A 24,161-nucleotide genomic window follows, 5' to 3' on the forward strand; every position below is an offset into this window, starting at 1 on the left:
TGCCAGCTTTTATCGTTATTTTTACAGGTATGCACCTCAGAACATACATTTTGGTACTTGACGCAGGCTTACTGTTAGCATGTTGGCTTTTTAGCTATTTTTGTAGGTATACACCTGAGAGTCATATAATTTGGTACATGACACATCAGGGTTTCCCACACATTCATTTATTTGTGGCGGCCCGCCACGAAAGAATTACGTCCGCCACAAATTTAAAAAAAAAAATTTTAAAAAAAATTTTAAATTAAATTTTTTTTTTTTTTTTTTTGTCCTCTCCAGCTTCTCAGGCAAATCATATAGTTGATGTAGATGCCCATATCGGCCGTTCAGATTTACTTTACAAAAGAGAAGTGTAGGATACTTCTCTTGTTGCCTTATTTGTATTTGACTTTATTAAATGTATTTATATTAGAAACACAACATGTGTATATAACAAAGGGTGCAAAGTCTGCAGGCAGTAGGAAACACATGGAAAACTGATGGCAGTCTAAAGTTCAAGATTTTTGGAGCTCTTTGTTCAGTGGATCAGATGTTTGATGAAGCTCTGTGTCTATCTACCACCACTACTGTTTTCTGTTTATTTGTTACTGACTGTGGTAGGACACCTCTGCCTCTGTTTCACTTTATGTTGCTGGTAAATAATATGGTTGTAGTAGTAGGCTAAAGTTAAATTATTTAGTATGCACTAATTAAAAGGGCAGAGCTTTGAGACATTTTAGCTTTTATATTTTATAAGATATATTTTTTGTAAGAACCACAATTAATAAATGTATTTCAGTGAATAACTTATTGTTCAAATCTGTATATAAATATGTACATAAAGTGTTGTAATTATATTGTAAAATGGATGGATGGATGTTTAAAACAAAACTGTTATTATTAATTAGTAAGTATACATTTTTTGAGCCTTTTTAGAGAAAATCAAATCAGGGTAGTAAATTATGCAAATTACTCGATGATGTCATGGTAACCACGCCCATAGCCACGCCCCCACCGCCACAGGTATCTTGGCAGTTTATGGGAAACACTGCACATGCTAATTGTTAGCTCCTATTTTTGGTTTTATTTCAAACCGTTCCAGGATTGAAATGCATCCCAATAATATTATGCTAACGTTAACATGCTAGCTTTTATCGTTATTTTTACAGGTATACACCCCGGAACATACATTTTGGTACTTGGCGTCGGCTTACTGTTAGCATGTTGGCTTTTTAGCTATTTTTGTAGGTACACGACTCAAAGGTCCTATCTTTGTCCACGTGATGTCATTGATTGATTGATTGAGACTTTTATTAGTAGATTGCACAGTACAGTACATATTCCGTACAATTGACCACTAAATGGTAACACCCCTATACGTTTTTCAACTTGTTTAAATCGGGGTCCATGTTAATTAATTGATGGTAGATTCATGGTCAGATGAAACAAAAGTTAAAGTTGTTTGATACTGTTCCCCAATGTTGTAGTCTGCCCAACCATTGTGTCCGTATTGCCTCATGTGCATGAAATTTCATCAAACGAAGCAAAGCAGAAAAAAAGTGTCTCCTCAGAATACCCAAAATGACAACCTGCTATAAATAGCAAGAGGTCGCAGACTCACCTTTAGCTCCCGTTCATGGTCGCCGCTGCAGAGCGTGTTGAAGGAAACTTTGAACGATTTCCATACGGGGCTCAAGTTGTTCATGACCGTCTGAACAAAGCCAATAAAAACACACAAACAAGACTCTTAATGCTCACCACAGCCATTAACTCCATCTTCTATCATTTGAGCGGGCAATTACCTCCGTTCGGTGAACAAGAGACTCGCTCCCGTCGTCATTTATTCTGAAAATCTCCAGGAACGGATCGGACTTGCTGAAGAAATCCTTCAAAAGGGTAAATGAACCACATGTGAGGGGATTCGTCTTCTTCTTTTCACCGCCATAAATCATTCCCCCAAGTCTAAAAGGAATCATTATTTCGCCCTTTGTTTCCCCCCCCCCCCCCCCCGTATGTGTCCCCTCCCTAAATGGTCCACCTCTCCCTTGCTTACATCCACAGCCCCCCTAAGGCGCAACCTGTTTGGATTAGTCATTCATGGCTGTGCACGTGGCAAAATTAACATGCTTATCTTTGCGGGAGAGATAGCGCGTGTCATTTGGGGTACCCCACTATCTCAGTGGGCCTCCTTTCATGCCACGTTTAATTTCCATGATTTGTGCAGGACAACCCACCCACCTCACAGCCACACGCACCTGACACAAACAAGTGAGTCCTTCAAAGCGTACCAACCTTGTCGTCCAGTTTACGAGCGCTGAAAGAGAGTTCCACGTAGTCGTCATTACCAGACAGCTCCTCCGCTGTCACCTTTTGGGTAGGGAGAGACGGCGAGGAAGTGGAACGAAATGAGAGAAAATGAGATTAAAATGAAGCGTGGATCTCACACTGCAAAAAGTCAGTGTTCAAAAAGAAGAACAAAAAATACAAAAATGAGGGGTATTTTATTTGAACTAAGCAAAATTATCTGCCAATAGAACAAGAAAATTTGGCTTGTCAAGACTTTCCAAAACAAGTAAAATTAGCTTACTTCAATGAACCCAAAAATACCTTAAGATAAGTATATTCTCACTAATAACAAGTGCACTTTTCTTGGTAGAAAAAAAAGACACCTTTTTGCTCATTATGTTGAAAAATATTCTCAAATGAAGTAAATGCTAGAGCCATTATCTTGACATAATGATATACATTTCTTGAAACCAACAAACTTATACTAAAAACTAATTTATTGTTCTTAATGGAAAGGCAACAAGGCAACATCTTGTTACTCTCGGGGTCTCCTAGCCGCTCAGGCAAATCATACGGTCTAAAAATGCATTTTTCCATGGATAACATGACATCATCGCACCAAGTGCGTGCTCTTTCAGTCAATTAGTGCGCATATATACAGCCCGGCCCCCGGCCCAAATTTTTTTAATTGTAATTTTGAAGAATGTATCTGAATGTGCATGAACTATTTCTGTTCAAAATTGTTTCAAATGTTAAATATTTAAATATTAACTGTCAGTTTACTGTACTGTGCAAACTGTACTACTATATGAGTACATATTTTCTATTGTTTCATTGAAAATAAACCAGCAAAGTCCATTTGGCTGTCATCCGTTTTAATTATGAGACACAATTGTGTCAAAATCATGATTTTTTTTTTCATGCTTGAAATAAGAAATGATTACTTTGAAAAAGTAGTTTTATACTTGTGAGTGTTGATGACACAGCTTTGCAACACTTTATATTCTAGTTTTAAGCATGTTTTACTCAATATAAGTCATCAAATCTCAGCAACAAGCTGTAATGTCTTACTGAGATCATTTAGGACCAAAACCCTTAAAACAAGTAAAACACTCTAACATAAAATGTGCTTAGTGAGAAGAATTATTTTATCAGACAGAAAATAAGCAAATATCACCCTTATTTGAGATATTTCATCTTACTTACATTTCAGTTTTTGCAGTGTAACCAAGCTGCATTATAAGGTGTGTGTGTTCAAGTTCTACCATTCTAGAGACATAAACAAGGAAAAGTACCTTCCATATGAACAAGTCAGGACCGTAATCCTGGTCCCAGTACGGAAAACCATTGCATCTAATAGAGAGCCAAATGCTTGAGTCTGTGAACATTGCTCCAAAGTCAAGATTTTTGTGTTGATTTAATGTGCATACAAAAGTAAACATTGACAGGTTCAAAGGCAGCAATATATGATAAAACAAGACGGCAGCTAAAAAAGGACTTTCCTATTCATCCCCGAAAAAACCCGCCATGTGAACAGCTGATTTTACGACTTCCGGTGCTGACGTAAGACAACCCGCGTCCCATATGTGACCATAGGATGAACAAATGCACTACGCTACTAAGACTATAGTGGCCATTAAAAAAAAAAAGTACCAATGATTGTCACACACACACTAGGTGTGGTGAAATGAACCTCTGCATTTGACCCATCACCCTTGTTCACCCCCTGGGAGGGGAGGGGAGCAGTGAGCAGCAGCGGTGGCCACGCCCGGGAATCATTTTGGTGATTTAACCCCCAATTCCAATCCTTGATGCTGAGTGCCAAGCAGGGAGGTAATGGCTCCCATTTTTATAGTCTTTGGTATGACTCGGCCGGGGTTTTGAACTCACGACCTACCGGCTTTTAGCTTCTACAGCTGGGTTGCCCAAAGTGCGGCACAGGGGCCACCTGTGGTCCGTGACTCCTTTGTCATCGGCCTTAAGGACATTATAAAAAAATAGAGATCTCATTTGCACCCCTGGTGGTGAAATCTATCACAATGAGGGTGGTCCCAAAAAGGAGGGATTTTTTAATTTCACTGTGTGTCGCTGTTAAAAGGGCTCCCCACTCTGGTCAACATATGAAATAACAAGTGTGTGTAAAAATTTGAAGTGCTCCCCCTCTGGCCAACATATGTAATAACAAGTGTGTGTAAGGAATTGAAATGTGCCCCCTTTGCCCAAAATTAATTAAACAAAAAAATTAAATAAATATGTATATAGAGACATACTGTAATAACTTGAAGTAAATAATGAAGATTAAAAAAAAATTACAAACAAAAAATGTAAAAAATAAACAATTAACTAAAAGCTTGCCTTTTTTATATTTGCATAGTATGTATATATTATTAATGTTGTAAAAAAAATCTTTATATATCTAGAAAGGGTGGTCCTAAAGAGGTAGGCATTTTTCGGAGGTCTCAAGAAGGGAACAAATGCAAGAATGTGTGTGTGTGTGTGTGTGTGTGTGTGTGTGTGTGTGTGTGTGTGTGTGTGTGTGTGTGTGTGTGTGTGTGTGTGTGTGTGTGTGTGTGAGTGTGTGTGTGTGTGTGTGTTCTGGCAATGCTTACTTAATGGGGACATGGCTCTGTTTACACAGTCACCTTTAGGGGACCTCATACGGTATGGGGACAAAAAAACATGTCCCCTAAAGGGAAATGTTTTTAAATGATAGTCAGATCCATTCTGAAGATGCCTATGTGATTTTTATTACATTTGTACATTATTACCTTAAAGTATGATTCACATTCAGAATGTTCCATCCTTCTATATATGGTAGTTGGAGTTGCAGACAACTTCAAATGATAGCCTGAGTGATGAGTAATGAATTTCTATTTTATTTATGTGGTTTAAGGTAAGATAAGATAATCCTTTATTGATCCCACAACAGGGAAATTTGGGTTACTTTGTTTACGTGTTTCAAATATTGGTAAAAGACAAAAATTAATTTTCTTGAAAAGTGAAACATTTGTTATCCTGGCATTAATAGTACTGTGATTCTATATGGTATCCATCCTTAGTTAAAACTAATATATTTTTCCAAAAACAAAATCTGGTTTAGTGTTCCTTAGGATGACATTTTCATACAGCATGATTATAAAACATTATTACCTTAAAGCAGGGGTCACCAACCTTTTTGAAACCAAGAGCTACTTCTTGGGTACTGATTAATGCGAAGGGCTACCAGTTTGATACACACTTAAATAAATTGCCAGAAATAGCCAATTTGCTCAATTTACCTTTAACTCTATGTTATTATTAATAATGAATGATATTTACACTTAATTGAACGGTTTAAAAGAGAAGAAAACACGAAAAAAATGACAATTAAATTTTGAAGCATAGTTTATCTTCAATTATCGACTCTTTAAAATTCAAAATTCAACCGAAAAAAAGAAGAGAAAAACTTAAAAAAAGAATTTATGGAACATCATTAGTAATTTTTCCTTATTAAGAATAATTTTAGAATTTTGATGACATGTTTTAAATAGGTTAAAATCCAATCTACACTTTGTTAGAATATATAACAAATTGGACCAAGCTATATTTCTAACAAAGACAAATCATTATTTCTTCTAGATTTTCCAGAACAAAAATTTTAAAAGAAATTCAAAAGACCTTGAAATAAGATTTAAATTTGATTCTACAGATATTCTAGATTTGGCAGAATAATTTTTTTGAATTTGAATCATAATAAGAAATATTTCACAAATATTCTTCGTCGAAAAAACAGAAGCTAAAATGAAGAATTAAATTAAAATGTATTTATTATTCTTTACAATAAAAAAAATAAATTTACTTGAACATTGATTTAAATTGTCAGGAAAGAAGAGGAAGGAATTTAAAAGGTAAAAAGGTATATGTGTTTAAAAATCCTAAAATCATTTTTAAGGTTGTATTTTTTCTCCAAAATTGTCTTTCTGAAAGTTATAAGAAGCAAAGTAAAAAAAAAAAAAGAAATAATTTATTTAAACAAGTGAAGACCAAGTCTTTAAAATATTTTCTTGGATTTTCAAATTCTATTTGAGTTTTGTCTCTCTTAGAATTAAAAATGTTGGGCAAAGCGAAACCAGCTTGCTAGTAAATAAATACAATTTAAAAAATAGAGGCAGCTCACTGGTAAGTGCTGCTATTTGAGCTATTTTTAGAACAGGCCGGCGGGCTACTCATCTGGTCCTTACGGGCTACCTGGTGCCCACGGGCACCGCGTTGGTGACCCCTGCCTTAAAGTATGATTGACATTCAGAATGTTCCATCCTTCTATATATGGTAGTTGGAGTTGCAGACAACTTCATTACTGCTAAATAGCAGTTTTCAGTCATGTCACAGAAAATGCAGGATTTGCTTGAACATTTAAGTGGTGAAACTTCCTATAAGAGGACAGCTGTAGTGCTGTATTCTGACCATCATGTCATATTTACTTTGAACTTTTTTTTTTTTTTTTTTTAAATAGTCCTCAGTAGTCACGTACAAATTTGTGTGAATTATGCAAAATTATTTAAATGTGGTCCCCATGAACCATATTAACTCTTTTTCCCCAGGGTCCCCAGTAAGAATGATCAGCACATTACTTCATCAACCCAGAGATTTAAAGACGTGTATGAGCTAACTGGGCAGTGCACATTTTACACCATTTTTTAATGCCTCCACAACCTGTAGAAAGGCTGGTCCCCACAAGTCATGATCAAAAACTTGGTCCTCATTCCAAATGATAACCAGTGTGTGTGTGTGTGTGTGTGTGTGATGTGTGATGTCAGCAAGATTGATTGCGATCACAGCGTCATACCATTATGGAAGACTTCCCCGCAGTGTTTCCTTGTTTGAGGAGAGCTTTGGACAGTTTCCTCTGTGAGACAATCTGAAATAAAAAACAAAAAACTAATCAGGATTATGTAGATGGATAGGAACACACTAGGTGTGGTGAAATTTGTCCTCTGTATTTGACCCATCCCCTTGTTCACCCCCTGGGAGGTGAGGGGAGCAGTGAGCAGCAGCAGTGGCCCCGCCCGGGAATATGTTTTGGTGATTTAACCCCCAATTCCAACCCTTGTGTGCCAAGCAGGGAGGTAATGGCTCCCATTTTTATAGTCTTTGGTATGACTCGGCCGGGGTTTGAACTCACGACCTACCCATCTCAGGGCGGACACTCTAACCACTAAGCCACTGAGTCCCTGGAGATGACGATAGCCTGAAACACGGCTATTCATTTTGTGGTGGCCGTCACATATTCATGTTTAAAGCACGCGTGCACACACACACACACACACATACATACGCACACACACATTCACAATCACGCACGCATTTCCCCAGACCAGGGGTCACCAACCTTTTTGAAACCAAGGGCTACTTCTTGGGTACTGATTAATGCGAAGGGCTACCAGTTAGATACACACTTAAATAAATTGCCAGAAGTAGCCAATTTGCTCAATTTACCTTCAACTCTGTTATTATTAATAATTAATGATATTTATCTTTGTGGAAACACTGATCATCTTAATGATTTCTCACAATAAATATTTATAGAAACAGATAAATATCAATATGCAACACTTTATTTTTATATTTTCTCTGAGTGCACATTTTTCAAATTGAACATTTTCAAATGATCACTTCTAAGACAGTCATGTGAAATCACAATATCCCATTTTAACTAGCTAGCCACTAACATTTTTTAACAAATCATGAATTACTTTGCACCATGTTTGTACAAATAATAACTCATGTAAAATACAAAAGTAAACTCTCAAATTTTTAAATCATGTCACACTTTGAACTGGACACCAAATCTGTTATCTGTTTCTTTGTCAGTTAGTGGGAAGCCTGGCATTGCATGCTGTTAACTAGTGTGTTGTACTCTGGTGTGTAACTTGACACTGCAACTCTGAGTGAGTCTTGCAGATGTGCATCAGTGAGGCGTGTTCTGTGTTTGTTCTTGATTAAGTTCATGTCAGAAAAGGCTGATTCACAAAGATAAGATTTTTCCTCATTGTTTGCGGAACCTTCTTAATCTTTTGGACATATTTTCACAGCAATCTGGCCTTAAGCTTAATTATGATAAATGTAAAATGTTAAGGATCGGAAATCTAAAGGGAACGTCCTTTCGAATGGAATGCAAAGTGCCTGTTTTGTGGACAGATGGACCAGTTAACATACTTGGTGTTGTTGTCCCAGAAAATCTGGAAGATCTAGGCTCAGTAAATTATGATAATCGACTAAGAAAGCTGGACAAAATTATGCATTTATGGAAAGGGAAATCCCTAACCTTGTATGGTAAAATGTATATTGCCAACTCGTTAATTATTCCTCAATTTATTTATTTATTTTTGTCATTACCAGCTCCATCACAAAACTTTTTTAAGATTTATGAGCGGAGGGTCTTCGATTTTGTCTGGAACGGCAAACCAGAAAAGATTAAAAGAAAGGTTTTGTACAAAGAGTATGAATATGGGGGCCTGAAACTTCTCAACCTTGAAGCTATGTGTCTGTCTTTAAAAGCATCAATTGTTCCAAAGATGTATTTAAACATTGAGTGGTACACAAATGTCCTGTTGGACAAAAAACATGTACTGTATCAAAAGAAATTGTATCCTTTTTTACAAGTGATCCCCTCCCAGAGAGTCTGCTGGGAAACATGGCGGGGTTCATAAAGGAAACAATCCACTCATAGTGGTGTTTTCAATTTTATGTGCCAGAAAAAAGAGACGATATTTTGCAGCAGTTAATATGGATGAACTCTAATATTGTAATAGATGGAAAGCCTTTCTTTTGGAAAAATATGTTTGAAAGAGGAATCATTTTTGTCAATGATATTATCAATGAGAATGGTAAAATTATGAAGTATGATGAATTTAGAGCTATGTATGGTGATGCTTGCTCAAGCTTTTCATTTTATCAACTAACTGGAGTAATTGGGAAAAGATGGAAACAAATAATTAATTATGGAACTACCAAATTATTAGTTTGTAAACCTCTAATAAGAAATTCTAGTTGGCAAAAAAGAACTAAAATAAATAGAAAAATATATAATTTCTATTCAATAAAGAAATCTTTGAAGGCTGCCTCATACAACACAAATGGAAAATGGGAGGACTTTTTTGACTGCCCGTTGCCATGGGATGCCATATTCAAACTAATCTATAAAACCACCATCGATGTGCAAAATCGTTATTTTCAAATTAAAATTATTTATAACTTCTTACCCACAGGGAAAATGTTAAAATTATGGGATATGACAGAGTCAGATGATTGCCGATTTTGTTGTCAGGAGCCTGAATCCACCCTGCATTTGTTTTGATATTGTCATATTGTGTCTTTGTTTTGGGTGGAAGTTGAAAAAATGTGTTTAAGGATTGGTTTGTTTATGAAGCTTCATGTGGTTTCTGTTATTTTAGGAGAGTTCATTGACAATCATGATTTAGTCAATTTAATTATAGTACTCGGTAAAATGTTTATTTTTAAGGCCAAAAACAGATATTCACTTAGTATTACTTTCTTTAAAACATTTATTCAGTATTTTCTAACTTTAGAAAGTTACATGGTTGAAAACGATAATGATGCCAAAAAACATTTAAAAAAAGATGAGAAGTCCTCAAAGGCTTATTTTGAAAGTATAATTATGTTTATAGATTATATGATATCTGTTGTTGTGTTCCCTAATTTGAGTGACCTGGACATAATCTGGACTGTACATAAATGCTTATTTTGAAAATGTAATTTTGTTTATAAATTATATGCAATCTGTTGTGATCCCTAATTTTTTTCTGTGTACATGAATGAAGGTGTGTGTTGCTGAGTCCGACTTGGACATTATCTGGACTGGGCCTGGTTTAAAAAACCCTTTAAACAAATCGAATTTCATTGACAACCTGGTCTGTTGAAGATAAGGCCCTTTTTTTTAAAAATAAAATAAAATAAGATAAATAAATAAAAAATATTTTCTTGGATAAAAAAGAAAGTAAAACAATATAAAAATAATTACATAAAAAATAGTAATTAATGAAAATGTTAGTGGACCAGCAGCCTATACAATCATGTGTGCTTCAGGGACTGTGTCCCTTGCAGATGTGTTGTCTATGTTGTGGAAACCAGAATATTGGTAGCAGAAAGAAATAACCCCTTTTGTGTGAGTGGGTGTGGATGAGTGTGCATGGGGGAGGTTGTTTGGGTTGATGCACTGATTGAAAGTGTATCTTGTGTTTTTTCTATGTGGATTTAATTTTAAAAAAATAAAAATAAAAATAAAATTATTTTTTATTTTTTATTTTTTTATTATTTGTTTTTTTTTTAGAACAGGCCCGCGGGCGACTCATCTGGTCCTTACGGGCGACCTGGTGCCCGCGGGCACCGCGTTGGTGACCCCTGCCCCAGACAGTACCTGTTGTCTTTTTGTTGACTTGCCAAAGCAGTGGACTAGTGTGCATTTATAGGCTGACTTCTTGTGCAGTCACAGAGACAGCACACGATTATGTTCGTGTGCTTTACATTTTTGAATAGTTTTTTTTTTCCTATTTCTTAATCCAGAAGTGATAAAAGTGGGCTCTGATTTCACAGACAACAGTGTGAGTTTGTCCTAGTTAATTGCCTGGCAATAAAAGCACAACACTCCCCTCCGTACTGCATCATCATGAAGCCAAGGAAAGTCCTTATACCAATTTTCTTGAAAACTTAAAAGTTTTCTTTGACAGAACTTGAGTGTTTATGAATTTTTTGGTGGACGCGCCCTAAACACCTCTCCAGGGAGACGTTCGGGCCCGAACGACCTCATCTGGCTCCTCTCGATGTGGAGGAACCCACAACACATCAAACTAAATGTTACACTGCACTAGAGTTGTCTCCATACCAATATTTTGGTACCGGTACCAAAATGTATTTCGATACTTTTCGATACTTTTCTAAATAAAGTGGACCACAAAAATGGCATTATTGGCTTTATTTTAACAACTTTTTTTAGAGTACATGAAACATATGTTTATTATTGTAACTTAGTCCTTAAATAAAATAGTGAACATACTAGACAACTTGTCTTTTAGCAGTAGGTAAACAAACAAAGACTCCTAATTAGTCTGCTGACGTATGCAGTAACATATTGTGTCATTTATACACCTATTATTTTGTCAACATTATTAAGGACAAGCTGTAAAAATTGGTTATTAATCCACTTGTTCATTTACTGTTAATATCTGTTTATTTTCTGTTTCAACATTAATAGTAAGTAAACAAACAAAGGCTGATGTATTGACGTATGCAATAATAATAATAATAATAATAGATTTTATTTGTAAAAAGCACTTTACATTGAGCAAACAACCTCAAAGTGCTACAGTGTATTAAAAAAAAAAGATAATAAAAAACAAATAAAATAAGAACTAGAACTATCTAAAAAAAAAAAGGCTTTTTTTAAAAGAAGGGTTTTTAAGCCTTTTTTTTAAAAAAGGCTTTTTTTAAAAGAAGGTTTTTTAAGCATTTTTTAAAAGCATCCAGTATGCAGTAACAAATTGTGTCATTTATCTACCTATTATTTTGTCAACATTATAAGGGACAAGCTGTAAAAATGTATTATTAATCCACTTGTAGCCCGTATGTGGGCTCTGTACCGAGGATGTCGTTGTGGCTTGTGCAGCCCTTTGAAACGCTTGTGATTTGGGGCTATATAAATAAACATTGATTGATTGATTGATTGTTCATTTACTGTTAATATCTGCTTATTTTATGTTTCAACATGTTCTATCTACACTTCTGTTAAAATGTAATAATCACTTATTCTTCTGTTGTTTGATACGTTACGTATTTTGGGACGACGTGGCGAAGTTGGGAGAGTGGCCGTGCCAGCAATCTGAGGGTTACTGGTTCAATCCCAACCTTCTACCATCCTAGTCACGTCCGTTGTGTCCTTGGGCAAGACACTTCACCCTTGCTCCTGATGGGTCTTGGTTAGCGCCTTGTATGGCAGCTCCCGCCATCAGTGTGTGAATGTGTGTGTGAATGTGGAAATACTGTCAAAGCGCTTTGGGCTCCTTAAAAAAGGGGTAGAAAAGCGCTATACAAGTACAACCATTTACCATTTACATTAGTTTTGGATGATACCACAAATGTAGGTATCAAACCGATACCAAGTAGTTACAGGATCATACATTGGTCATATTCAAAGTCCTCATGTGTCCAGGGACATATTTCCTGAGTTTATAAACATAATATGTATTTAGAAAAAGGAAAAAAGATTTTGTGACGATAAAAAATATCGATGTAATCATAGTAGTATCGACTAGATACGCTCTTGTACTTGGTATCATTACAGTGGATGTCAGGTGTAGATCCACCCATGGCATTTGTTTACATTGTGACGCCGGTGAGCTATTGTATCCTCCTACGGCAGACCTGGGCATTGTGCGGCCCGCGGGCCGCATCCGGCCCTTTGTACGTCCCTGTCCGGCCCGCGTGAGGCCAATTATAAATTACAAAATAAATTTTAAAAAGCATCTATTTCGAGTGTGCAATACAACGGTGCTGCTTTTGTTTTGAAAAGCGTTATTTGTATTACTTCCGTGTGGACGTATGCTCGTGCGCGCAGCGGCAATCTCAAATTACAAAATAAATTTAAAAAAACATCTTTGTCGTGCGTGCAATACAACTGTGCTGCTTTTATTTTGAAAAGTGTTATATGTGCGTATGTCCTGTGAGGGAAGGCGCACAGCGACTAAAAAGAGAAAAGTTGATGACGAATGGCGTGTTTTCAACAAGACAAGTAAAGGTAAAGCTGTGTGCTTATTTGTGGTACACACGTTGCTGTGTTTAAAGAATATAGTGTAACGACCTGCTGAAGTAGATGTTGTCTTCTTGAGTTGCGTAAATGAGTGAGGAGACGTGCGTGTGGAAGGAACGAGATATGTTGAGCTGTGTTAGTATAGCTTGCTCAATAAAAGTTTAAAAAGAGCGTCAGACTTGATGTGCACTTCTTCTGGACGCTACAATTGGTGGCAGAAGTAAAACTTTGCGCATACTGCACTGTTTGTGTGCTACGTCATCGGGAGGTACGTGCCACGTGAGGAGCTCGCCGCAAAGAGAGAGAGAGAGAGAGAGAGAGAGAGTGTTTACAGGTGCAGCCACGCTGCTTGCCACGGGGGAAATTCCGCCCTCAATGAAGACTCCCAGGTTTGATGGCAAGGCGAACTGGGAGGCATTTCATCCCACTTCTGACATCAATTGTAGCGTCCAGAAGAAGTGCACACCAAGTCTGATGCACTTTTTAAACTTTTATTGAGCAAGCTATACTAACACAGCTCAACTTATCTCGTTCTTTCCAAAAGGAAAACCAATCCTCACTCCTCATTTCCGCAACAGCAACGCTTCCTCCTTCTTCGCCAATCACCTTACAGGCGTGCTACGTTCACAATGTTTTCTTATCTGGTTAAATAAAGGTTTTACAACAAAGAGGATGCAGGATAAAGTGACAGAAATTGAAATTTTTGTATTGTAATATACATCAGGAAGTGTTGTGTAAGAAAGTGTTAAAAATAAAACCATCAAAAGCCATCTGCTTTTGTATAAAGATAAGTTAGGTTAAATGAAAATATTATTATTATTATTATCTATCTTACGGTATATCAAAAATAATTTGAGCAAAATTTAATTGAAATATTGTCAGTGTGGCCCTCCAGCAGTGCTCGGGTTGCTCATGCGGCCCCCGGTAAAAATTAATTGCCCACCCCTGTCCTACGGTGTGTAGTGAAGCATGTTTAGCTATTGCTCGTCCTGCAGTGATAATGATACTTGTAAGAAACTTACTTTATTTGTCGCCATGGAGACGAGGATTAGTGATTTAGAAGAAGCTAAAACACTGCCGACTGTGGATGGACGTTAGTCTTAAAGCACCTCTTCCTGAGGGCGTTTCAGTGTTATAACTTCACCTTTATTGTCAGTTTTTAAGCCAAAATGCATCCGTGCTCCCTTTTCTGTCTACACACTGTGTCTGCTTGTAAGTACTCTGTGATTGTGCGCTGCCGAACATGCTCCTCTGCTTGTAAAACCAGCAATGTCATGACGTGACAGCGTGCCGCCATGCCCGTTAAAATAAATAAATAAATAAATTGTGAACCGGTATTTTTCAAACAGAGTATAGTACCGTTTTTGATTCATTAGTACCGCGATACTATACTAGTACCGGTATACCGTACAACCCTAGTGGACAGTAACTGTAACCATACCATCATGCTCTTATCGGACAAAATGCACGAGAAGGTATACTTTTTAAAAATAGTTACTTTCTGATGTCGCTTCTTGTTTGCACCGTGCTCTCCATTTGGCAACAATGGAGGCTTAAAGAGACCACCCCACACATTAGGTCAGCTCAGTCGCCCCCAGGAGACCCCAACTGATTGACAGCTATTTAGCTTGAAGCCTAATTATCTAACATACAGGACAGACTTTTTTGCTCGGAAAGTTGGAGCGGATTTGTATTATTCATCTTAATAAGGTGTGTGGCTAAGTGACTGCCGGCAGCATGTAAAATATAATTGTCATAATTCCGCTAGTTGTAGCCTCCAGGTTTAGGAAGAAAAAAAGACCTTCCATGGATGTCTTTTTTTGCATAAAGAATATACTGTTATATTTAAGATAAAGTGTGGTATGCCAAATGGGACAACATTAATATAAAAAAAAATACATCTTTAAATATTTATTTAAATGTGTCCTTAATTAATTATACTTTGGAAGTATGGGGCGGCGTGGCGAAGTTGGTAGAGTGGCCGTGCCAGCAATCGGAGGGTTGCTGGTTACTGGGGTTCGATCCCCACCTTCTACCATCCTAGTCACGTCCGTTGTGTCCTTGGGCAAGACACTTCACCCTTGCTCCTGATGGGTGCTGGTAGCGCCTTGCATGGCAGCTCCCTCCATCAGTGTGTGAATGTGTGTGTGAATGTGGAAATACTGTCAAAGCGCTTTGAGTACCTTGAAGGTAGAAAAGCGCTATACAAGTATAACCCATTTATTTATTTATAAGTAAATACATAAATGTGTTAAAATTGTCATTAATTTACATAATATAAAAATATTATTAATAATTTAGTTAAAATTGGTTTCATTTTTTTATGATTAAATGATTTATCCAATAATTCACTAATAACATATTTTACTCATTATTTAAAGATGTATTATTTCGTTTTGTCCCATTTTGTCAGTGCTTCATGAATTAATTTTACTTGTCAAACTCACTCGTCAAAATCAGTGGGCGGGCCCAACACACATCCGGTCCAATCGTTGCGAAGGGAAGTGCCAAAGTAGGGTACTAATGAATCAAAAACGGTACTATATTCTGTTTGAAAAGTACCGGTTCCCCATATATATTTTTTTTTAACGTCATGACATTGCTGGTTTGACGAGTAGAGGAGCATATTCGGCAGCGCGCACACGGAGTACTTACAAGCAGACACAGTGTGTAGACAGAAAAGGGAGAATGGACGCATTTTGGCCTAAAAACTGACGATAAAGGTGAAATTATAACACTGAAACACCCTCGGGAAGAGGTGGCTAGCTACCTAGCAGCTAAAATCCAATAGCAGTCAGCAGTGTTTTAGCTACTTCTAAATCACTAATCCTCGTCTCCATGGCGACAAATAAAGTATGTTTCTGACAAGTATTATTATCACTGCAGGACGAGGAATAGCTAAACATGCTTCACTACACACCGTAGGAGGAATGTAAACAAACGCCATGGGTGGATCTACACTTGACATCCACTGTAATGATACCAAGTACAAGAGCGTATCTAGTCGATACTATTATGATTACATCTATATTTTTTATCATCACAAAATCTTTTTTCCTTTTTAAAAAATTCCTATTATGTTTATAAACTCAGGACATATGTCCCTGGACACATGAGGACTTTGAATATGACCAATGTATGATCCTGTAACTACTTGGTATCGGATCGGTACCTAAATGTGTGGTATCATCCAAAACTAATGTAAAGTATCAAAGCAGAGAAGAATAAGTGATTGTTACATTTTAACAGAAGTGTAGATAGAACATGTTAAAACAGAAAATAAGCAGATATTAACAGTAAATGAACAAGTGGATTAAAGGCCTACTGAAATGATTTTTTTTTATTTAAACGGGGATAGCAGATCCATTCTATGTGTCATACTTGATCATTTCGCGATATTGCCATATTTTTGCTGAAAGGATTTAGTATAGAACAACGACGATAAAGTTCGCAACATTTGGTCTCTGATAAAAAAAAAGCCTTGCCCCTACCGGAAGTAGCGTGACGACACCGGAGGAAAGGTTGCTCACATTTTCCTATTGTTTACACCAGCAGCGAGAGAGATTCGGACAGAGAAAGCGACGATTACCCCATTAATTTGAGCCAGCATGAAAGATTCGTGGATGAGGAAAGTGAAAGTGAAGGACTAGCGTGCAGTGCAGAACGTATCTTTTTTCGCTCTGACCGTAACTTAGGTACAAGCTGGCTCATTGGATTCCACACTCTCTCCTTTTTCTATTGTGGATCACGGATTTGTATTTTAAACCACCTCGGATACTATATCCTCTTGAAAATGAGAGTCGAGAACGCGAAATGGACATTCACAGTGACTTTTATCTCCACGACAATACATCGGTGAAGCACTTTAGCTACGGAGCTAACGTGATAGCATCGGGCTAAACTGCAGATAGAAACAAAACAAATAAACCCCTGACTGGAAGGATAGACAGAAGATCAACAATACTACCAAACTCTGGACATGTAAATACACGGTTAATGCTTACCAGCTTGGCGAAGCTTAGCAATGCTGTTGCTAACGACGCCATTGAAGCTAACTTAGCTACGGAACCTCGACAGAGCTATGCTAAAAACATTAGCTCTGCACCTACGCCAGCTCTCATCTGCTCATCACGACCCGTGCTCACCTGCATTCCAGCGATCGACGGTACGACGAAGGACTTCACCCGATCACCGATGCGGTTGGCGGCCCGGAGACGGAGGAAGTCAAGGTGAGGTCGTTCGGCTAGCGCGTCTGCTATCCTCAAAGTCCTCCTAGTTGTGTTGCTGTATTCCGCCGCTAATACACCGATCGCACCTACAACTTTCTTCTTTGCAGTCTCCATTGTTCATTAAACAAATTGCAAAAGATTCACCAACACAGATGTCCAGAATACTGTGGAATTTTGAGATGAAAACAGAGCTTTTTGTATTGGATACAATGGGCTCCGAATACTTCTGCTTCAACCGTTGACGTCACTCGCATACGTCATCCTCCAAAGGCGTTTTCAACTGGAAGTTTAGCGGGAAATTTATAATTGCACTTTATAAGTTAACTCGGCCGTATTGGCATGTGTTGCAATGTTAAGATTTCTTCATTGATATATAAACTATCAGACTGCGTTGTCGGTAGTAGTGGCTTTCAGTAGGCCTTTAATAATCAATTTTTACAGCTTGTCCTTCATAATGTAGACCGAATAATAGGTGTATAAATGACACAATATGTTACTGCATACGTCAGCAGACTAATTAGGAGTCTTTGTTTGTTTACTTACGACTAAAAGACAAGTTGTCTAGTATGTTCACTATTTTATTTAAGGACTAAATTACAATAATAAACACATGTTTCATGTACCCTAAGATTTTTTGCTAAAATGAAGCCAATAATGCAGTTTTTTGTGGTCCCCTTTATTTAGAAAAGTATCGAAATACATTCTGGTGTCAGGACAAGCCTAGGCCAAAGGGGACAAAATTAAATAGATAAATAAATCTTGGATGTTTCATTGATTAATTAAATCATGACATAAATCATGAACTAATGCAAACAATGTTTAAATGATAAATTTACTTGGTTTAATTTTACATTTTTTACACACTATTGCAATTCAGGGCAGCATTGCTCGGTTGGTAGAGTGGCTGTGCCAGCAACTTGAGGGTTCCAGGTTCGATTCCCGTTTCCGCCATCCTAGTCACTGCCGTTGTGTCCTTGGGCAAGACACTTTACCCACCTGCTCCCAGTGTCACCCACACTGGTTTAAATGTAACTTAGATGTTGGGTTTCACTGTGTAAAGCGCTTTGAGTCACTAGAGAAAAGCGCTATATAAATATTATTCACTTCACTTCCCAATTATAATTAATTAGTGGTTAGAGTGTCCGCCCTGAGATCGGTAGGTTATGAGTTCAAACCCCGGCCGAGTCATACCAAAGACTATAAAAATGGGACCCATTGCTTGGCACTCAGCATCAAGGGTTGGAATTGGGGGTTAAATGACCAAAAATGATTCCCAGGCGCGGCCACTGCTGCTGCCCATTGCTCCCCTCACCTCCCAGGGGGTGATCAAGGGTGATGGTTCAAATGCAGAGAATAATTTCGCCACACCTAGTGCGTGTGTGACAATCATTGGTACTTTCACTTTAACTTTTTAATTAATGACACATTATTTAAGATGTATTTATTTATTTAGTCCCATTTCCTGCCTCCATACAAGGCGGACCACTCCAAAAGTGATGTACAATAAACAACTTGCTCACAAATAATCTGACATGACTGTCAGGTTCAAACACTGATGACATCTATTAAACAAGACGAGAAGCAAGGAATTAAACAGAGACAGAATAATATTTGGCTCAATGAGGAGAAACGCGTAGACACTGTACCCTTGGACAGTGTCCCACCACGCTCTGGCGAAAGATTGTACGCCTCCTCTTTTATTTGGACTTTCCCTGATTACATGGCAACAGCTGTTTCTAAAGGAAGGGGGTCGTAAACAGCCACTGCCTTTGTCACAAAACAGTTCAAAGAAAAGGTGACTGGAGCTTGGGCAGGTCCTGCTTCCTCTCCGCTTTGTAGATCTCGGGTCAAGACAATATCTTTCTGTGGATTACAATACATCAAAGAAACCGACGCCTTCATGTCGCTCCCCATCCTACACAGGGGAGTTTTACAAGCCTTCTGCTTGGTAGGATCAAAGACAGCTTTTGTCCTCTCGCAAGGCGAGCTGAACTCAATATAACTGTTAGAATAATTCTTTGTAAGTTATCACAAAAAACTTTGTGTAGAAATGAGTTCCAGGCAAAAAGACAAAAGCTGTCTTTGAGGCCTACCAAGAGTAAGGCTCGTAAAACTCCACTGTGTAGGGGGGGGGGGGGGGGGTGTTCCTGTTTTCTCTCATGTATGGTAATCAACAGAAAGATCTTGTTCTAACCCAAGGATTTCAAAGCGGACAGATGGCAGGATGTGCCCAATTTCCAGACGGACTATTTTTGAAGTATTTTACGAACCCTTTTTTAACTATTTTATGGAACTCTCTTTGAACTATTTTATGGAACTCTTTTTGAACTATTTTACGACCTCTTCTTTTGAACTGTTCGGTAACCAAAGGCAGCGCTGTTTACGACCCACTTCCCTCTGGAAGCAGCTGTGGTCAGGTGGGGGGAGAAAGTCAAATAAAGAAGGAGGAGTGCAATCTTTTGCCAGAGCGTGCTGGAGATACTGTACAAGTGTACAGTGTGTCCAGGCGTGTCTCCTCATTTGAGTCCAAATTGGATTCTGTCTCTGTTTAATTCTTTGCCTCTTGTCTTGTTTAATAGATGTCATCAGTGTTTGAACCTGACAGTAACACAAAGTTTTGTGATAACTTAGATACAATTATTCTGACATGACTCTGGTGCCGGACACCACACCAATTTGAAGCGCTGATGCGACTATAATGGAAGAAAGCTCCGGGTAAGACTTGTATTGAATATGTTGTTGACTACGCCTCATCCAATTTCAGTAAACCTCCGGCTAACACCTTTAAAATCGTCTTCTCTTGTGTGGCTAATCCAAGTTCCCCCTCGTGATGTTGTAAATCTCCCGGCTTTGCGCCGCGGCGGCCATCGCACGTCTTGGTTTGAGGCGAAGAAACGGAATTTGAACTGCTTAGCTTTCATGTCAGCCCAGGTCGTCGCTCTTCTTAATGAGCCCGGCATCCATTTTTTTCACCCTCTTTAATTGCTCTTGTTTAACGAGCTGAAGTCATAAATAAGGCCCATATTTAAATATTGACTGCAGCGTGGAGAGGCAGGGACAAGCCTGCGAGAGAGAGGGAAAAAAAAGCAGGTAACGGCGCTCACTCGGCTTGTGCGTGCAAGTGTTTTGAATTTTAAAAAAGTGCGTTCTTTTCACGACTCCGGGCGCTCAAGGACGACATCCCATAATGTACATGCAGTGGGTGACAGTAGCTGACTTCAGGCAAAAAAACATCCCATTGGGATTCCATACACAGCAGTGCTGTATCACCCCAATAATACCACACATTCATGGTTAAAAGATGTTGTTTTCTATTTTAACTATTAGTATTACAACTAGTATTCTCTCAATTTTGCGTTTTTTTTCAAATATTATTAACTTAATAATGTATTATTTATATTTGTATTTAATTTTTTCATATATTTGACCATATGTTTCAGACTTTTTTTTTTCAGATGGCATTAATTTGAGTTATTCTCCAGTGTGAAGGCCTTAAAGGTGGCGTGTTTCCACAAGTCCTCAGTGCTGTGCCATGTTTTGTTTTTATTTAGTTATTGTCATAGTGCTGTGTGCGTCTCTGTGTGTGTGTGTGTTCTTGTATTTCTACCCTTCTTGAGACATCAACAAGGAAAAGTATCTTCCATATGAGGAGGTGTGAGCAAGTGATGACATAAATCATGGTCCCAATAACATTGCATCTAATAGAGAATGTCTCATTAGCACCCCTGCTGGTGACATCTATCAAAATGAGGGTGGTCCCAAAAAGGAGAAATTTTTCAAATTGACTGTGTGTCGCTTTTAAAAGTGCTCCCCCTCTGGTCAACATATGAAATAACAAGTGTGTGTAAAAATGTGAAGTGCTCCCCCTCTGGCCAACATATGTAATAACAAGTGTGTGTCACAAATTGAAATGCACCCCCTTTGGTCAAAATTAATTAAAACATTTTTATAAATATAGAGACATACTGTAATAACGACGTAAATAAGGAAGATTAAAAAAACAATTACAAACAAAAAATTCAAACATTTAAAAAATAACTAAAAGCTTACATTTTTTGTATTTACATAGTATGTATATATTATTAATGTTGTAAATACACATCTTTATATATCTAGAAAGGCTGGTCCTAAAGAGGTAGGCATTTTTCTCAGGTCTCAAGAAGGTAATAAATACAAAAATGTGTGTGTTTTCCTTTCTCTTTTTTTAAATTTTTTTTCCTACAGCACTTTGTTTTTGCCACTAGCCGGTGTGTGAAAAGTGCTGTATAATAATAAATAAAGTTGGTTTGTATTTGATAATATATTTTATTTTTAAATGTAACATTTTAAAATGAGCCTATGCTGTCCGGTTGTTACATCTTGTTTTCTTACACCATTTGAGTCTCATTTGCTATGCAGTTGCACTTCCAAGACATTAGATGGCAGTACTGCATAAGCGATTTATGGCATGCCGTTTAACTCGGAAGCAGCTTTTCCCAGGAAGTTTAATATGTTATGTTGCGCCCAACAAAGTGTTTATACTGTTAGAATTGTGCTGGGACACACCAGCTGTCACATTCATCTCGGTTGCAGTTTTCATTACTCAACTTGGAGGGGTTGAGACCGCCTTTTAAAATTGCTAATTTATTTATTTATATATTTATTTGACAGGGACCTTGCCCGGAAAAGGGTGGAGCGCCATCTCCGGGTTGGGGAGGAGATCTTGCCCCAAGTGGAGGAGTTCAAGTACCTCGGAGGCTTGTTCACGAGTGAGGGAAGAGTGGATGGTGAGGTCGACAGGCGGATCGGTGCGACGTCTTCAGTAATGCGGACGCTGTATCGATCCAATTTACCGGTCGATCTACGTTCCCATCCTCACCTATGGTCATGAGCTTTGGGTTATGATCAAAAGGACAAGATCACGGGTACAAGCGGCCGAAATGAGTTTCCTCCGCCGGGTGGCGGGGCTCTCCCTTAGAGATAGGGTGAGAAGCTCTGTCATCCGGGAGGAGCTCAAACTAAAGCCGCTGCTCCTCCACATCGAGATGTGGTTCGGGCATCTGGTCAGGATGCCACCCGAACGCCTCCCTAGGGAGGTGTTTAGGGCACGGCCGACCGGTAGGAGGCCACGGGGAAGACCCAGGACACGTTGGGAAGACTATGTCTCCCGGCTGGCCTGGGAACGCCTCGGGATCCCCCGGGAGGAGCTGGACGAAATGGCTGGGGAGAGGGAAGTCTAGGCTTCCCTGCTTAGGCTGCTGCCCCCGCGACCCGACCTCGGATAAGCGGAAGAAGATGAATGGATGGAAGGATGGATTGCTACCCATAAGTAACCAATGTCAAAATACATAAGACTTCTAGCCACAGGCTAATTTGCAACCCTCGTCCCTGGTTAGGCTTTAAAGAAAATTTGAGAAAAGTGAAAAACACATACAAAAAGATTAAGACAAGTACAAAATAAAAATATGTTAAAAATAATTGGCCCCATTTGTGTTGTGGAAGGATGCAGATATGTTTAAGAGTTCTTTCTTTTTACATAGCCATGTTTAGAGTAGCTAGTATTTTTCCTTTGTTTATTCTACCAGTCTCTCTTTGTCTTCAGATTGTCTGTTTAGTGTCTTACGTTGGAATGTGAAGACAACCCCCACGTCTCTCTCCTTATCAGTGTTGAGAGGGGGGAGATGGGGGTTTTCTTTGTGTGAAAAGAAGTTGGTTTTTCCCTTGGAATGCCAGATCAACTAGAGCAGCCGATATGAATGTATTGGTTAAGCTGATCTCCTTTGGTATAAACTTGAAAATATTCCAATTCTGTCTTGATGGTCCTTCTTACTCAGCATATACGTCATCGAAAGAACTTGGGATTGACTAGTAACTTAAATTCCCTGGGAGGAAGAACTGGTCCGACGCAACAGTGTATACTACACCCACTTCTGATTTTCCTCAAGCCACTTTTTCAGTTTTGTGGAGAAAAGTTTAATGTCCGACTGTGACTTTAACTCCAGTGGCAAAGAGCTAAGGTGCAAACTGTACATAGAGAACTTGCTAGTGAACTTTCAGTCATCGGGACGCTACGGGTCCAAATTGTACACGAGCACAAGTCACAGACTTAACACGAGCAATCTAGTATTTAAGTTTTGCTCTGACCTGTCCCAAGGTGCACTCCATGGCGCCGAGGAAATCCGCATCGCGCAGGCCGTTGCTGCCCGAGCTGATGTCGTGCAGTTCAAAGCGAAGCCTTTGCACCTCTTCAAAGTAATAATCCACCAGGAAGATTTTGGAGAAGACCGTGCTGCTACTGCTGCGGATTACCTCTGTACGGTCCACCTTCAAACACACACACACACACAAGTTACACAATGGACTATACATTTATAAATATTTTTATTAGCAGTTTGTTTTGTTAGATACATATTTTTTTATTGCGTCTTGTTGTAAAGGTGGTGCGGTACATTAATACCGTGGGATAGTTTGGAGGCAGCAAACACAATATTGACTGACACTTCCATACTTTATGTCATTTGGGCAAAGTAATGCTTATTTTTATTCCCACTATCATATTTCTGTTGTGTCGAACTGATGAACACTATATTCATCGGCACTAGAGATGTCCGATAATGGCTTTTTTGCCGATATCCGATATTGTCCAACTCTTAATTACCGATTCCCAGTGTTGGGTTAGTTACTGAACAACAGTAACTAGTTACAATTACTAGTTAATTTATTTCAAAAGTAACTCAGTTACTAACTCAGTTACTTACACCAAAAAGTAATGCGTTACTGTGAAAAGTAACTATTTAGTTACTTCTTTTTTCCCCCCTTTTTTAAGGCTCCCATTAATGCCCTTTTAGCCTTCATTTCAGTACTGTTATTGCACTGGAGAATAATAC

General features: G+C 38.3%; 1 protein-coding gene across 2 annotated transcripts in view; it reads right to left on the bottom strand.

The window, feature by feature from the left end:
- LOC133635973 (copine-4-like) overlaps nucleotides 1–24,161 on the bottom strand; it is a 98,361-nt gene that overhangs the window by 49,032 nt on the left and 25,168 nt on the right. For both annotated transcript variants that reach the window (XM_062029513.1, XM_062029514.1), the window contains exons 3-7: nucleotides 23,419–23,598; nucleotides 7,091–7,162; nucleotides 2,272–2,346; nucleotides 1,782–1,865; nucleotides 1,601–1,690 (exon numbers count right to left, since the gene is read on the bottom strand). In XM_062029513.1, coding sequence (XP_061885497.1) covers nucleotides 1,601–1,690; nucleotides 1,782–1,865; nucleotides 2,272–2,346; nucleotides 7,091–7,162; nucleotides 23,419–23,598 — 501 coding nt within the window. The remainder of the gene's footprint in view (nucleotides 1–1,600; nucleotides 1,691–1,781; nucleotides 1,866–2,271; nucleotides 2,347–7,090; nucleotides 7,163–23,418; nucleotides 23,599–24,161) is intronic.

The sequence above is a fragment of the Entelurus aequoreus genome, linkage group LG20, assembly GCF_033978785.1.
Source record: "Entelurus aequoreus isolate RoL-2023_Sb linkage group LG20, RoL_Eaeq_v1.1, whole genome shotgun sequence".
Taxonomy (NCBI): Eukaryota; Metazoa; Chordata; class Actinopteri; order Syngnathiformes; family Syngnathidae; genus Entelurus; species Entelurus aequoreus.